Source organism: Neopsephotus bourkii, unplaced genomic scaffold, assembly GCF_033783945.1.
Source record: "Neopsephotus bourkii isolate Nb327-2 ecotype Australia unplaced genomic scaffold, CSIRO-AGI_Nbou_v1 NB_1765, whole genome shotgun sequence".
NCBI lineage: Eukaryota > Metazoa > Chordata > Aves > Psittaciformes > Psittacidae > Neopsephotus > Neopsephotus bourkii.
The window spans coordinates 949,798-964,244 of NW_026902239.1; the positions used below are offsets into that span (position 1 = coordinate 949,798).

At 40.6% G+C, this 14,447-nt stretch overlaps 1 protein-coding gene across 3 annotated transcripts in view; it reads left to right on the forward strand.

Annotated features, from left to right (window-relative positions):
• The window catches only part of SYNJ2 (synaptojanin 2), a 70,957-nt gene that overhangs the window by 35,186 nt on the left and 21,324 nt on the right, over positions 1-14,447 (forward strand). For all 3 annotated transcript variants that reach the window (XM_061378231.1, XM_061378233.1, XM_061378234.1), the window contains exons 7-14: positions 2,480-2,576; positions 5,726-5,895; positions 6,275-6,356; positions 6,580-6,729; positions 6,841-7,006; positions 8,846-9,037; positions 11,157-11,238; positions 12,459-12,599. In XM_061378231.1, the coding sequence (XP_061234215.1) occupies positions 2,480-2,576; positions 5,726-5,895; positions 6,275-6,356; positions 6,580-6,729; positions 6,841-7,006; positions 8,846-9,037; positions 11,157-11,238; positions 12,459-12,599 (1,080 nt within the window). The remainder of the gene's footprint in view (positions 1-2,479; positions 2,577-5,725; positions 5,896-6,274; positions 6,357-6,579; positions 6,730-6,840; positions 7,007-8,845; positions 9,038-11,156; positions 11,239-12,458; positions 12,600-14,447) is intronic.

Sequence of the window (14,447 nt, forward strand, 5' to 3'; positions counted from 1 at the left end):
AAGGAAAGTCCTTGTAACCCTTTGTGAGCCAACAAATGTGAATTTGCACTTAAGTACCCAGAACATGTGTTCTTTACCACTGTAACCCAGGTAATTAAAAAGTAAACACTGCTTCCATTCAGTTATGGACTTGTTTTTCTCCCCACTGTTATACAGAAATAGGTGTATTATTCTATGATCAATATTGTGTGATGATATCATGCTGATGCTTTTTTACTTTAGCCAAAGACTGGCTTGTAAAACTTTCTAAACTATGAAGACTCTGCTTGTCAGCTGGAAACTGTAAAATAGCCATGCATTAGCTTGATTTCTTTGAATGTCCGTGAAGTGCTGTCCCTTAAGGGCAAACTCCCATGGATATCAGTGCGAACATTGAAAAAGACATGAAGAATTCAGGCTGAGGAAAGTTTTCAATGCATAAGTGCCAGGTCATGTGGTTAGTTTCTGGTTTGGTTTGGTTTTGGCAAATCAGAGTTTATGTTGATTTTGGGTAAGGCCTCTTAATTCCCTGATTTCATTTACTACAACTGTTAGCAAACGTGATGTTTGTGACTGTTAAGTTTTGCAGTACTGAAGAACCCAAACAGGGATTAGAACCTAAAGGGACTATGCACCATTAGCAGTCCCTGCTCCAAAGGGTCTTAGCTTACATTCTCCAAGCTTTTTAAGTTTCTTAAATCCAGCCGAATTCAAATGCCTTTGAGACTCATGGTCTTGTGGTCATCTTGTGCCATGGTAACTAGCTAGCCCTGCCAGTGTCCTTGAAGCTCCATCTTAGAGGTTTGCATTTCACAGCAGAGAGAGTTTATATAAGAAGAAAACAAGAAGTTATTTAGCATCTTCTTGTGCTGCCGAAGAGATTGAGAGTACCTCAGCAAGGTAGAGTAGCTTTCTTGTAAGAAACATGAACGTGAGTTCGATTGTACTGTTACTTCTTTCCACTGTGCACAGTAAAGCCTTTGCTTTGATTAGGTTATGGATGTCTCTGCAAAAGACAGTCTTTTGAAAATGGACAAAGAATAAGCAACTGCATATAAATAAAAAGACCCTGAAACTTAACAACCCGATACAGATTTTCTGAGAATGTTAGATTGGATGTAGCCTATTAAATTTAACCATCTGATAGGTTAACGTGTTGAGAAGACACTGGGAAGCGAATGGTAATCTTGTTAGTGGATCTTTTGTGTCCCCTCTCCCTGGAAAATCCTCAGGCAGCTCTGCTGACAGCACTTAAGCGGGTGATCTAATCTCCAGTTGTTGTATGGAAGCAATATTGTCAAAGTAGGATTTTGATGCTGGGATCAGAGAGGTGAAAATATACGGGAAGAGCTGGCATACAGAGAACTGGTTGCAGAACTGGGAACATCAATAGCACCAGAAAGTATATTTAGCCATATTTCTTAAAGGCCGTGATGGTAACTTTTTCTTTCTTTTATCCCCTTCCATGATTTTCCTTGGGGCTCGTTTCTGGCTATAGGATTTAATGGTGCATGCCAGAAAATGCGTGCTTGCTGTTTTCCCAACACTTTGCCATTGCATCTCACTTTGCAACATTTAAGAGTTTTTCATTTATGTGAGACTTTATTTTATTTTTCTTGTCTGTTTTTACCCAGCTTCCTTTTAAGTACTACCGAAGTGGTGGTAGTACATGATGGAAGATGGCTTTAAGATCCAACTGTTTCCTAATGAGCCAACACAACTCCTGTAGCACATGCATGCCAACTGAAAAAAAATACTGGGAGAACGGATGCCTCTGCATCTGGGTAAAAGCTCTTGGCTTGAGAGTCCCTAAACATCAGGTTTTGAGATGCCAAAAAAACCCACCCACGTTATACTTGTCCTGTTTTGTTTTTACTGAAGAATCTGGGTCAGGCCACTTGGCTGAAAGGACCTTTGGTCTGAGCCAGTGCAGCAGTTCTTGTGATTATTAACCTTCCTGCTTAATTTAATTAAGCTGAGAGTGAATGTCTCAATGTTGCAGTAGCTTAGAGATGTTTGAACCTTGTCATCTATGGCATGTGTGTTTGTGCCGCTCTGGCTTTGGCACTGGAGTCCTAGGCCCCATTGCTGCTGCTACCTCTTTGTAGGCTCAGCCCTGCAAGATGCTAGGCGATTCCTGTTAAAGTGTAATATGGGTTTTTTTTTCTCTTGTTGTCTTTCCTTTGTAGTTCCCAGGCTGACAGCCAAGAGTTGGGAGCATACAAAGGGCAAAGCTAACAGTGACATAAAAGATCTGGGGCCTGTTTCATAAGATGCCTCTTTTTTCAAGTTCAGTACAGAATACTGTGTCCATTAATTGCATCCTTTCACCATTTGTACTTTAATAACTGTTTGCAAGAAACTGAAGAAGATGTCTGTAGCTGCTGTGGCTGAAACTTTCCACTGGATGCCAGTGATCTTGACTTCTGTATTTTAAAAAAGGTAGTAGGCAACATAACATGGTTTTGTTTAGTACCGATTATGGTTACTTTTGCTGTAGGCATATGATGCTTCTGAAAGAGCAGTATGGAAAACAAGTGATCGTTAACCTGTTGGGAAGCAGAGGAGGGGAGGAGGTGCTCAACAGAGCTTTTAAGGTAAAAGCAATATTTATTTTTTTTAACTGCTGATTTCCCCTGAGCCTCCATGTTCTTCTGTTTTCCTTCTGGCCCAGCAGGTGATGAATAGTTTATCTAAAGAAACTGTTATCTCTTTATTAGATATTACATACTGGGAGGGTGGTGCTTCATAGTCTCATGGCTTAATTTCCAGCTCTGCCTTCCTGCTTATTTCTTCACACAGTTGTGCACATTCTCTTTGATCAGGCTTTAAAAAAATGTTGCCTAAATTCACCTAAGATTAGTTCTTATTTGCAAAAATGAAATGTGGTCAGCTTTGTCATAGTATATAGTCACCTGTGCAGTCAGATGCTTGATGGAGTTGCTGAAACTGCTTGGGAGCCAGGCCCTGACCCTGGCTCACAGAGCAAAAGCCAGCTGTCTTGCTCTTATTTTAATGGGAAATAGCTATCTTGCACTGATTATGTTGAGAATTAAGTTGCCTGAGTACCAGATAACAGTGATGCATGGAGAGAGGTTTTCCTGCTCCCTAAATGTTCCTAGGCACAACTAATACCTGAAAGCAGGAATGTCAGGCATTGTAGAATTAAAGTTGCACTGAGTTTTAGTGCAATATTATCATGGCCAGATTTTTAAAACTAATGTGAAGCCACAGATTGGCACAGAGTGGGGTTTGCAGCAGTGAAATTGGTGTCTGAATCTGGTGGGAGGTTGATGGAAGTCTGCCTCTGAAGCGCCCCTGTTGCTTTAGAAATCCAGTACTTTTGAGTATGTCTCCCTAAGAATAATATGAAGAATGGTTAAAGTACACACCTGTAATAAGAGTTATGTATTTATCATTGGTAAAGAATGATACAACAGTCTGAGATCAAATATTTACTGCGTGAAACTAAGCAAAATGAACATTGTAGTTAAATAGACGGATTTGTTTCCCTCTCTGTTGGAATAATGTACTTGAGACAAGGGGTGGCTGGAGGGTTTTGGCAGTTTTTCTGTATGACCATTTCCTCCTCCTCCAGAAGAGCTGGGGAGGACTCCCAGCTTTCCAAGTGGAAACTGACAAAGTCAAAGTCTTCTGTACAGAATATGGCCAAAGAGGGTATTTGTGACTAAGGCTTGCAAGGCAATGAGGAAGGTACAGAACTGAAGTCTGGTCCCAGCTTCTGTTTTCAGCTTCCTGAATTTCTGCATGACACAGCTAAACCTTTATAATGTCCTGTTATCCCTATCTTTAAAATAGTTTTTATGGTTTATTTTGCGAAAACACTGAAATTTAAGGGTAAGAGAGAATCACTTCTGAATACAGATCTGACATTTCTTGCGAATTTAATGCAAGACTCTGACGATGTTTAAGACCATGTTCATGGCAAGTACCATACAACCAGAAGTTAAGTCAGAATCAGGGCGTCTCTAGAATAAATATATTGCATTTGTTCATTTAGTTTTATGAAAGACCAGTTTCATTTAAATTTTAAAATTTTTCCCTGCTTAAAAAAAAATTATGAAAGCATTCTGTGAGCTGAAAAAACTAAGGCTGACAGCACAGGAACCTGGAATTGTGTACCCATTCAAAACAACCACCTCTTGGTCTTACCTTTGTGTTTTCATAAATGGATGTTTGGAGAGACTATGTAGTTAATTTTTACTTAAATGATTTTAAAGGGCTTGAATTAAAAGTAAATAATTTATAGGGGAATGGTTTGGAATGAAAGCTTTTCTCCTCTTCTGTCATTGGTTTATTTCTTTATTTCTTCATCTTCCTTTTGTTTGTATTCCTTCCTTTTCTCCCAGCTCTTGGTGCAGTCTTAGTAATTCTTACCGGAGCTGGTTCAAAATATTCTTGTAATTACTGCTGTTGGGTTCCCTTGATCAGAATGTCACCACTACCATTCATTTATACAACAGGAACAAATGAAAAATTGTAAATGAGCAACTTAGCATCAGCTGTTGCTAGACCAAAAATCAATACTGTTCCCAGTAATGCTGTTCCTCCCATAATCATTCTCAGTAACAGATGTAATTATATTTACAGTAAAAGCAGTGCTGTAGCATAGAATTAGGAATACTCTGATGATCTACACCAAGGCAGTGGGTAAATATTCTCCTAAAGTGCATTACTACTGCCAGCAGCTGTAAAGGCAAGTTGAGGTGTCAAGAACAGAGAAGTGTATACCAGGTGTTTTGGCTTTTGTAACAGTGTAATGAAATAGATTTTGCACATCTCCCTCCAAAACCATGCAACACCTTTAAATTTGTTTCTGCAGGGAAGGCTTAATGGCTTACTTGATACAATTATACTGGTGTAACTGCTGTAACTGTACACTTTTAATGTAATATCAGAATTGTTTTGTTCAGTCTGTATCATAATCTAAGTGGAGAAAAGAATCCGTCTCTTGGGATGAGAATATGCAGGAAGAAAGGGAATAGGCAAAGACATGCATAGTTAGAGTTAATGTAACAGTTTTCTCTGGCTTTGTCATGGAGAGTAGGATGTATTATTGTTGTATCTATTACAGATAATGAAATTTGTGGTGATTACAGAAATATGTGTGAGGTCATTGAAACTGGAGATGAAATAATGAGACTATTTGTGCCTCTTCTTTCACTTTTGTGGTTTACCACAAACATTTTATAGTATGTTTCCTGGGATATAATTTTTTTGTTAATTCCTCCCCATGCAACCTCTACCTAAGTTTAGGGCCACGTTTTCCCATGTGTTTGCACTTCAGGAATGGTTAAAACAATACACCCATGCACCGTTATGCTCTTCTACCTTAAGCAGCTCTGGATACCCTTCTCGTCAGGGTCCTGGTCCTGAGCTTGCCCAGAGCCGTATACCCTTGTGCCAAGAGGTAGCAGCTCACTGCTGCGGGGCTGCCACTAGCCAAGGTGCAGACAGCAGCAGTTCCGAAATGCACTTTGCAGTTACAGTTTGAGTTCCCCTGCCAAAAAATTGGAGTCTAACAATCCAGATTAGTTTTAGAAAGAAAACAAATGGGGGGCTTCAGTTGCTTTTTTCATGTCTGGCCTTTCAAAATTCCCAACAACATTCTCAGTATTAAAAACATGATAAACAGTAAGCTCAGTAGTGATAAAAGCACACTGGTATCAATTCCTACAGTGTGGATTCAGCAGAATTTGGTTTCCTCCTTTCTCTGTCTAAACAGAAACTGCTATGGGCCTCTTCCCATGCGGCAGATACTCCTATGATAAACTTTGACTACAAGTTTGCAAAAGGTGGGAAAACTGAGAAACTGGAAAATTTGCTGAGGCCTCAGCTGAAGTTGCATTGGGAAGACTTTGGAACCTTCGCAAAGGGCGAGAATGTAAGTCCACGGTGAGTGTCCCTGCCCCTCTGTCCCAGCATAGCAAGGCACCACCTGGTTGATTTCTTGCTGTGTTTGGACCATAAGTGTAAATGACCATCTTGAAATATGATTTTGAGACAAAGTGTAGTCTTGGTGCTAAATAGATTGTTTGCTTAACTGCATCTCCATTGTTTGGAATCTGCAAAATTACCGGTTCATGAATTTGCTAATACAGTCTTGCAGATGTAGTCAAATAATTAGACAATTTAATGGAATACATTGTGCATCATCAAAATGTGGGTGGGAATATTCAGGCTGAATATTTGATGATCTTAATCAACTTACGATTAGATATTATTTTAAAATATACCTTTTTTTCCTCCCTCCTCTTGTGTTTGGTTACCAAAGTCTGCAGACAGGTACTTTTCGAATGAATTGCTTGGACTGCCTGGATCGTACTAATAGCGTTCAGTCCTTCATTGCATTGGAGGTGAGTTCGTCAGGGGACCTTTTGTAGAAACATGTACTGCATACATGGTCTGTTCCATGGCAAAGACAAGAAAGAGGGCATGAGCCTCATTTATACAAGTCTGTTTTGCCAGTACTGTGATAAAGAATGATACTGGCTGGAATACTTAAACTGAGGATAAAAAGCAAAACCACATTTAAGAACAATGTTGCTGTTGTTTTTTCTCCTTCTACACCTAATCCAGATCCTGCTTGCTCAGTTAGAGAGCCTTGGGTTGAAGTCTAAATCTGTAATTGAGCGCTTTGTGGAATCCTACAAAGTAATGTGGACTCTTAACGGTCATAATCTAAGCAGAGTATCAACAGGCAGTCGTGCCCTTGAGGGGAAGAACAAGGTAAAAAACCCAACAAAACTGTTTATTCACAAGTAAAGAAAGATGTCTGATCTCTACTCTTTGGTGTCTGAATGATGACTTTTGGTCACTAATGATTCCTGTCCAATGCAGGTTGGGAAGCTCAAGGATGGTGCCCGCTCTGTGTCTCGCAGTATTCAGTCAAATTTCTCTGATGCAGTAAAGCAGGAGGCCATAAAGTTGCTGCTCATGGGTGACTTCTTCAGCGAGGAATATGCAGACAAAGGCAAGATGCTCATGGACCACACTGCACTGCTGGGTGAGGCTGGCGTAAATCCTTTGCTTTTCTTTTGTGTCTTTTTAGCTGTCAGATGTAATCAATTGCACCCTTTTGAAAAAATCAATAAGCAAGCTACTTTTGCACCTATCTATTGTTTAAAGCCATGCTTTCAAGTGACCATAGCACAACTCTGTGTGCTTTAATTCCACTATGCTTATTTCTCATATTTTGTTTTGGACTTTGAGTATGTCTGCTCTTTGGTGATCTCCTCAGACAGCTTAGAGAAGCTGGACCAGAGGGAAAGATTTTAGGGCTGTATTCCCAGCCTGGTCCTAAGTTTGTCTTGAGGATGTCTCTTGAGCTCAGACCTTTTATCTCCTTACTTTTGGCCTGCGGTTTGCACATGCTTTTAGCATTTGGATCTTTAAAAACACAATTACATTGATATGTTGGTTCACCCCCTGCTTTACTCTAGAGCCCTGATACATACACGTATTGGTTTGCACCCGTCACCGGTAAACCACCTTATCTCTCTCTGAGAAAATACTTGTATGCAAAGTATAGGATAATTGCACCCACAAGCAGTATCAGGTGGTCAGTTTGTTTTAAAGAACTACCAGATATTAGTAGGATAGACTTGAAGCATTCAGCACCACTTCAATCCTGGGGCTGTTCACTGATGTGGACCACAAGGAAGATTATAGACAGCTTTTCCATGCCTGACTGCCAATGCAAATCAGGTAGTTAAAGATTATGGTTACCTCAGTTGCTCAAAAGAAGCACACTGCTAATTTTCTGTACTCACAAAAAATAAGTGAATTATAGCAGTTTCCTGTGAGGAGTTCTGACCAGGCTAGAGAGCCACAACAGTGCTGGATTTGGACTTGTGTAAGACCCTGGTCTCTGCATTTCCCTTCACATTCTAAACTTTTTAGGGCTTCAGTTTAATTCATAACTTGTGACATGCTTGATTACTTGTCCTAGTTTTGACTAGGATAGAGTTAATTATCTTCCTAGTAGCTGGTATAGTGTTGTGTTTTGGATTTAGTATGAGAATAATGTTGATGACACACTAATGTTTTTAGTTGTTGCTAAGTAGTGCTGATACAAAGTCAAGGACTTTTCAGCTTCTTATGCTGCCCTGCCAGCAAGAAAGCTGGAGGGGCACAAGAAGTTGGGAGGGGACATAGCCAGAACAGCTGATCACAACTGATCAAAGGATATTCCATAATGTATGACATCATGCTCGGTATATAAACTGAGGGGAAAGCTGGCCAGGGGCTGCTGCTCAGGAAGTGACTGGGCATCAGTGGTGAGCAACTGCATTGTGCATAACTTCTTTTGTATATTCAAATTTTTGTTATTGTTATTACTATTATCACCATAATTATTTTTTCTTCTTTTTCTGTCCCATTAAACTGTCTTTATCTCGACCCACAAGTTTTCTTACTTTTTCACCTCTTTCCCCCATCCTGCTGTGAGGGAGGGAGGAGAGAAAATGACTGTGTGGTGCTTAGTTGCCAGCTGGGGTTAAACCACAACATCACTGTAGGCTAGACTGAAAAGGCTAAAGGAGCAAAAATAATTTGTTTGCTTATTACTTGAAGAAGTGCAGGAAAATGTATGCTGAAACTGAGTGAATGGCCCTTCAGAGGCTTTCAAAGGGTGCCTGGTTTATGGAAGAGAAACTGTTGATGTCAGCTCCAGCTATCTTGTAGTTAATGCCATCACCATTGGAGTCATTCCTTAGCTTTTGTGTTGTTGCTGCTAGATTAATGTCGTTATTTCACACTGGCTGTTGTTTCTGTTTGTATGCTTTCTGTCCTTTTACAGCACATTCTTTTACACACCCTCTTTCTCTTTCCTCTCTTTCATCAGTAACTCCAAGTATTTTGAAGGCCATGTCAGAACGTCAGTTTGAATTCACAAGCTTCAAGCGTGTTCGTGTTGCCACAGGGACCTGGAATGTGAATGGGGGGAAGCAGTTTCGAAGCAACATCCTTGGTACCAGTGAGCTGACAGACTGGCTGCTGGATTCTCCCAAGCTCTCTGGAGTTTCTGAATTTCAGGGTAATAATTCACAGTCAAAATATGTAAGCAACATTTGCTGGCATCTCTGGAGACAGTGAATTGGGGCACATGACCTGACCAGCTGTTCTTTCCAAAGGCAGTGCATCTTGGAGGGCATTTTTCTGTCAGTTCTTAGGGGTGTGGACTTGTGCTGCCTTCCTGCAGCAGCAGAATCATGTCCGAAGAGTTTCTGACACTCAGATCAACTCCTCAGTTTATACCATGTGACTGTTTTGAACCTTCAGAAGTCAGAGGTCTCTTTCATGCTATCATGGGGTGTATCTGCTTATTCTGCATTCTATATTTCATTTTCTTCTTCCATATTCTGTTCTTTATTCTTCATTGTAAGTGGGAACTACATTCTTACATGCCCTCAGAATGTCTGCTTGGTTTTTATCTGGAGCTAAACATACCTGTATAGTCTGAACTCTGAGATTGTCTGGAAACGTTACTATCAAAGCCTTTTGACAAAAAGGTTTATTTTTCTGAAGGCAATTTCATTTTCTTTTCAGCATAGAAAGCTCTTATACTTGTGGCTTGTTTAAATTGGCTGCTGAGTTTCTTACTTACAGAACAAGGTCAGATATTGCAATTGATCTACAGATTTTATTAAGGAAAATGAAAAGTGAATGTTCTGCCATTTAAAAATTGAGTGGTTACAAAACTATGGCAAAACCTGTGCTTTTGCTGTTACAGTGGAACACTTGGCTTCCTGCAGGCATCAAAGGAGTAGTCCTGTGCCTAACCTTGAAGCTCAGGAATTCATTCCCCAAATCTTTGGCTACTTGCACAAGTTGTCTTATTTGAACCCCCAGTGCTTAGGTGCATGGATATGTGACTAGGTGCAGACCACTCTACTCTGAGCAGCTTAGGTGGGTGATTGGTCCAGTCTGTTTCAGGAACAACTGAGATGTGTTAGTGCATGGCTGTGTTTGTGATATTAAAATCTCTTGAGTGCATGTCATGTGGTAGCCTTGCCAGGCCTTCCCCTGAGACAACTGGAGAAGCAGGACTGCATGGTACATGCAATGGTAATGTGATAGGTATAAGCAGCCTCTGGAAGAGAGCTGACTAATGTGAACAGACCTAGGGTGTGACCATGCAAATGTCTGTGTTCATGGTAATGTTAATGCAGTGCCTACACAAATGGATAACTGTTCAAAGACAAATGTCCAAAATTATGAACAAGAAATGCATGTGACAGTGCCTGTCATGTCAAGCCAGTAAACGAGACTAGCTGTCATGTGCTAGTTTCACCCTTGTGCCTACACAGAGTTGCTGCATATTTTACTTCTTTTTCTATTCTTGTTTTCTGTGGCATATCTGATTTAGGCTCTTATGGTTGTCTGCTGTTTAGGTCTTCATGTTGAATTAAGTTGCTGTTACCTTGGCCATATGACAGTTCAAAAAAAAAAATTATAATCCCTTTAGGCAGTAGACATACCTGATGAGTCAACTGATACATACTGCACAATACAAGAGCGTTTGATCTTTGGTGTTTTATAAGCGTATTATCCACAGGCCTAGGCCAGGGAAGGAAGGGTCACTGTGCTCTGGAGTGATCTAAGCCAACCTTAGATATGGGTGATCATCTAAGAAGATCTCAGAAAAAAAGAAGTATAATTTTCGAAGTCTTCCTTAAGCTGGTAGATAAATTTACTAAAGGCATTGACATGGAAGTGACATACTGGTGTCTGGCCAGTAAGTGCAGTTCCATAGGATCAGTGTGGAAAACTAAAAGCATGTTGAGTAAAATGGCAAGTGAATGAAAGATGGTGGGTAGTGAGATGATGTGGCTTTAGTGATGAGTAGGGTGAGGGAGAGAGAGCATTGAATATTTTCTCATCTTAACACAGCTACAGTATAATGCTCTGTCCTGAACTGCTTCCTGCAAGAGAGATGGAGACCAACTGGTGAGAGAAAAGCAGGAAAAAATCAGAGGAACTGCAGGGGTTGTTTTGTGAGATTAGATTAAAGGAATTATGAATATGTATAGCTTGGCAGGGGTTACACAAGCTAGAACTACAGGAATGATCTCTAACAGAAATCAGAATTACAAGTTGTTAGAAGAAATAACAAAATAGTAATTCTTGCATGACTTTTCCTTTTTTGCCAACAGATGATAACTTCCCTCCTGATATATTTGCAGTGGGGTTTGAAGAGATGGTTGAATTAAATGCAGGGAATATTGTGAATGCCAGGTAGGTAAAAACAAAACAAAACAACAACAAAGAAGAGAAAAGCCATCAACAAAACACACACACACACACACACACACACACACACACAAAGAAAAAGAAAAAACCCAAAACAAAACAAAAAAACTCAAAACAAAACAAACACAAAAACCCAAATGACCAACAAAATAAACCCTCAAACCGCAACTCAATACAGAACAACAACAAAAACCCCACCATCACAACCCAAATGCATTCCTCTCCCCCAGAGGAACCAGCCAAACAAAAGCCTCCACAGTTGTTCTTTTTTATGGTCAGATGTACAGAATACTTTCTTCCAAGCCTGTTGCTTGTAATCATAGCTGGAAATATGTTTGCCATTAACAAATGGCACTGGGAAGGTGTTTGAAGCGCTGGTTTTCTGTGAACTTCTGTACAGTGGAATATATGTTTCTAAGTCTCTTAAATCAACATTGGCAGAGAAGAATTCTGATGGTTAACACTGATTTAATGCTTGTCCTTAAATCCCTGTCTGATGTTGGAAAAATGTGCTCAGTGACTACAAACATAATTGGCATTCTTGTGGGAATTTTAAAATGAATTAAATGTTCCTGTGGCTAATTGTGTTTATGAAAATTATGGCTAGAGAAGGAGTTAGAGGCAAAGCCTGAGCTTGGAATGTCTGCATGCACAGTAGGCTGTTGTGTATACTGGTCCTTTTGAATATGGATTGGGGTGGAAGAATTTTCCAATGTGGATCCATCAGGCTGACCAGTTAGTTCTCTGTTTTGGGAATGGCAAGTTACAGCTACAGTCATCTCTCAGTCAGGGAAGATCTCCTTTTCTCTGTGACCACAAGAAATCTTTACAATTCATGAGATTGACATGTATTTTCGTTTTTATGGCTATGATTAGTGCAATCTGCTTCCAGTTATCCCCCGTGAATAGGGATATCAAACATCATGTGAGCATGGATCTTCCTAAGCACAGTAGACAAAAAGCCTCTCATGTCCAGAAGTAGGATAACTGTTTCTGTGTGCTGTGCCTGGGCTCACAGACCCTGCTAACTCTGGACTGGCTCACAAGGAGGTATTAATCTGTCTCTGCCATGCATCCATCCTACAGCACTTCCAGTTCCACAGCCTAATGGATGTCTATAAAGCTGAGGCACAGTTAATCTGCTCATTTTATTGACTGTATGTGGTTTCTTTTGATTCCATTAAATGATTTTATGTTTGTTCCAGTACAACGAATAGAAAAATGTGGGGAGAGCAGCTTCAAAAAGCAATTTCCAGGACTCATCGCTACATTCAGCTGACATCAGCACAGCTCGTTGGTGTTTGTCTTTTCATCTTTGTACGACCATACCATGTCCCCTTCATCAGGTAAAAAACAAAACAAGAAAACCCAACCACCCCACCCAACCTGTGTTTTCAGTAACACCTGTTGTTGGAGCATGGCCAACAAAGGGTGGGGCTGGTTTTTCAGCTTGGTGGGGTTTGTGCAAACCTGGTTTCTGGTCTCTGCTCAGTGTGGGAGACAAACATGTTTCCGGGAAGCTGTAGGCTACAGTCCATCCTGCTGGGTAGCACAAAGGCGAGGCAGCCGCAGTATCTTCCTCCGGTTCAGCTGAGAAGCCGGGCATGCTTGGACAATCAGGGTATAGCACCTTGTTTGGGTGCTGTACTTCTGGAAAGGGAATGACCTGAGCTAGTTAAGTCCAAGACTTCAAGTGAAGGCAAGTGCCTCTGCCTGAAGGACATGTTTTACAGGACTAGTTCCAGACCTGAAAAGAATGGTGGAAAATGTGGAAAGGGAAGCGAGGGAAAGAGAGCTATTTTGCCATATGACATTTTATAGAATCAAGAGCTTTTAGGGCCCATTAAATGTTTGTCTCTCTCAGATGTTACAAGAACTGGAACCACGTGCCTAGTCAGGAGGGTTCAGATCTGTGTATCCTCAGCTTGCTAGTACCAATGTCCCTGAAGACTGACCAAACTCCTCTTGCCCCTAGAAAATTACCAAACCACAGGGAATATCCGCAGTAAAATGCAGTGGTCAAGAATTGTGCAGGGTGAGCATAAATAGGTAGGAAATGAGTAATTAGCCAAAACTACCTTTAGGCATCTCTATGACCTTGAAGTCTGGAGTGGTCCAATCAGTGCCATATACCCCATATTAAGGCACTGATAGGCCACTGCATTTTGTGATGAAAATATCAAAAGCTGCCTCTTTCTTCCTTCTGATCTCTTATCCCCTGAGAAGTTAAGTGCAGAGGCTTGTTCAACATCAAGTGCTGTAGGCTAAGCAGAGTAATGCAATCCAGGTAACTGTGGTGGGCTTGCATTGCTGCCTTCCCAGTCATCTTTCTTCAACATGATTTTAAAAAATTACATGTTTCTGCTGTCATGAAGCAGTCCAGAGGAGAATTGTGTCTGCCAGTTTTTGACTTTTCAGCTGGCTTAGAAGAAATTTGAGTAATCCAGCAGGAAGTGCTAAACTTAAATGGAAACCAGAAGCAAAACAGCACAGTGACTCTGCTGCAGCTGTCAAACTGGATGTAACCCTTCGAAATTCCAGAGGAAGAGGGAAGGGTTTGATGCTGGTAATCAAGTTTCATGAGTTAATGCTGATGTGCTTCTATGTGTTATGCAAGTGTAATCAAACCTAGCCTGTATGCTTGTGTAGGTTTTTTTTCCCATGCCCAGAAAAGGAAAACAAAAATTATCAGAAGCACAAAAGAAGGCTTCTGTGCTTATAGAAAAAAAAGCTTAAGCTTTTTTGCTTACCTGAGGGTGTCTTCTGGTAGTTTTCTGCATTCATGAAAAGAGAGCGAGAAAAAAAAAGATAGAAAGGTGGGGAGAGAAGAAAATCAAGAAGGGAGGTAAGAGAGCTGTAGTGTCTTACATCATTCAGATCATGACTGCCTGACAGTAGCTGAAATAAAACTTGGTCATTTTCCACTTGCCTCTTACTTTAGCAAGTAATATTCTAGTCCAGATCTGCTTGACTTATGTCTAGAAAGTAATATTTTCTCACTAGGAAGGGCATGCATGGTGCTTGGGTTGGTTACAGCAATGATCTCATCATTTACTTATCTGATCAGAGAGGCATGCTTTATTCTCAGAGTAGATTGGCCATCTGGGAGAAAGTATCCTGCAAGCAGGTGGTCTGCTTTGCCAAGTCATTTTTCTGTAGTGAAGTGTATGCTAATCATGACATTGAAATGCCAT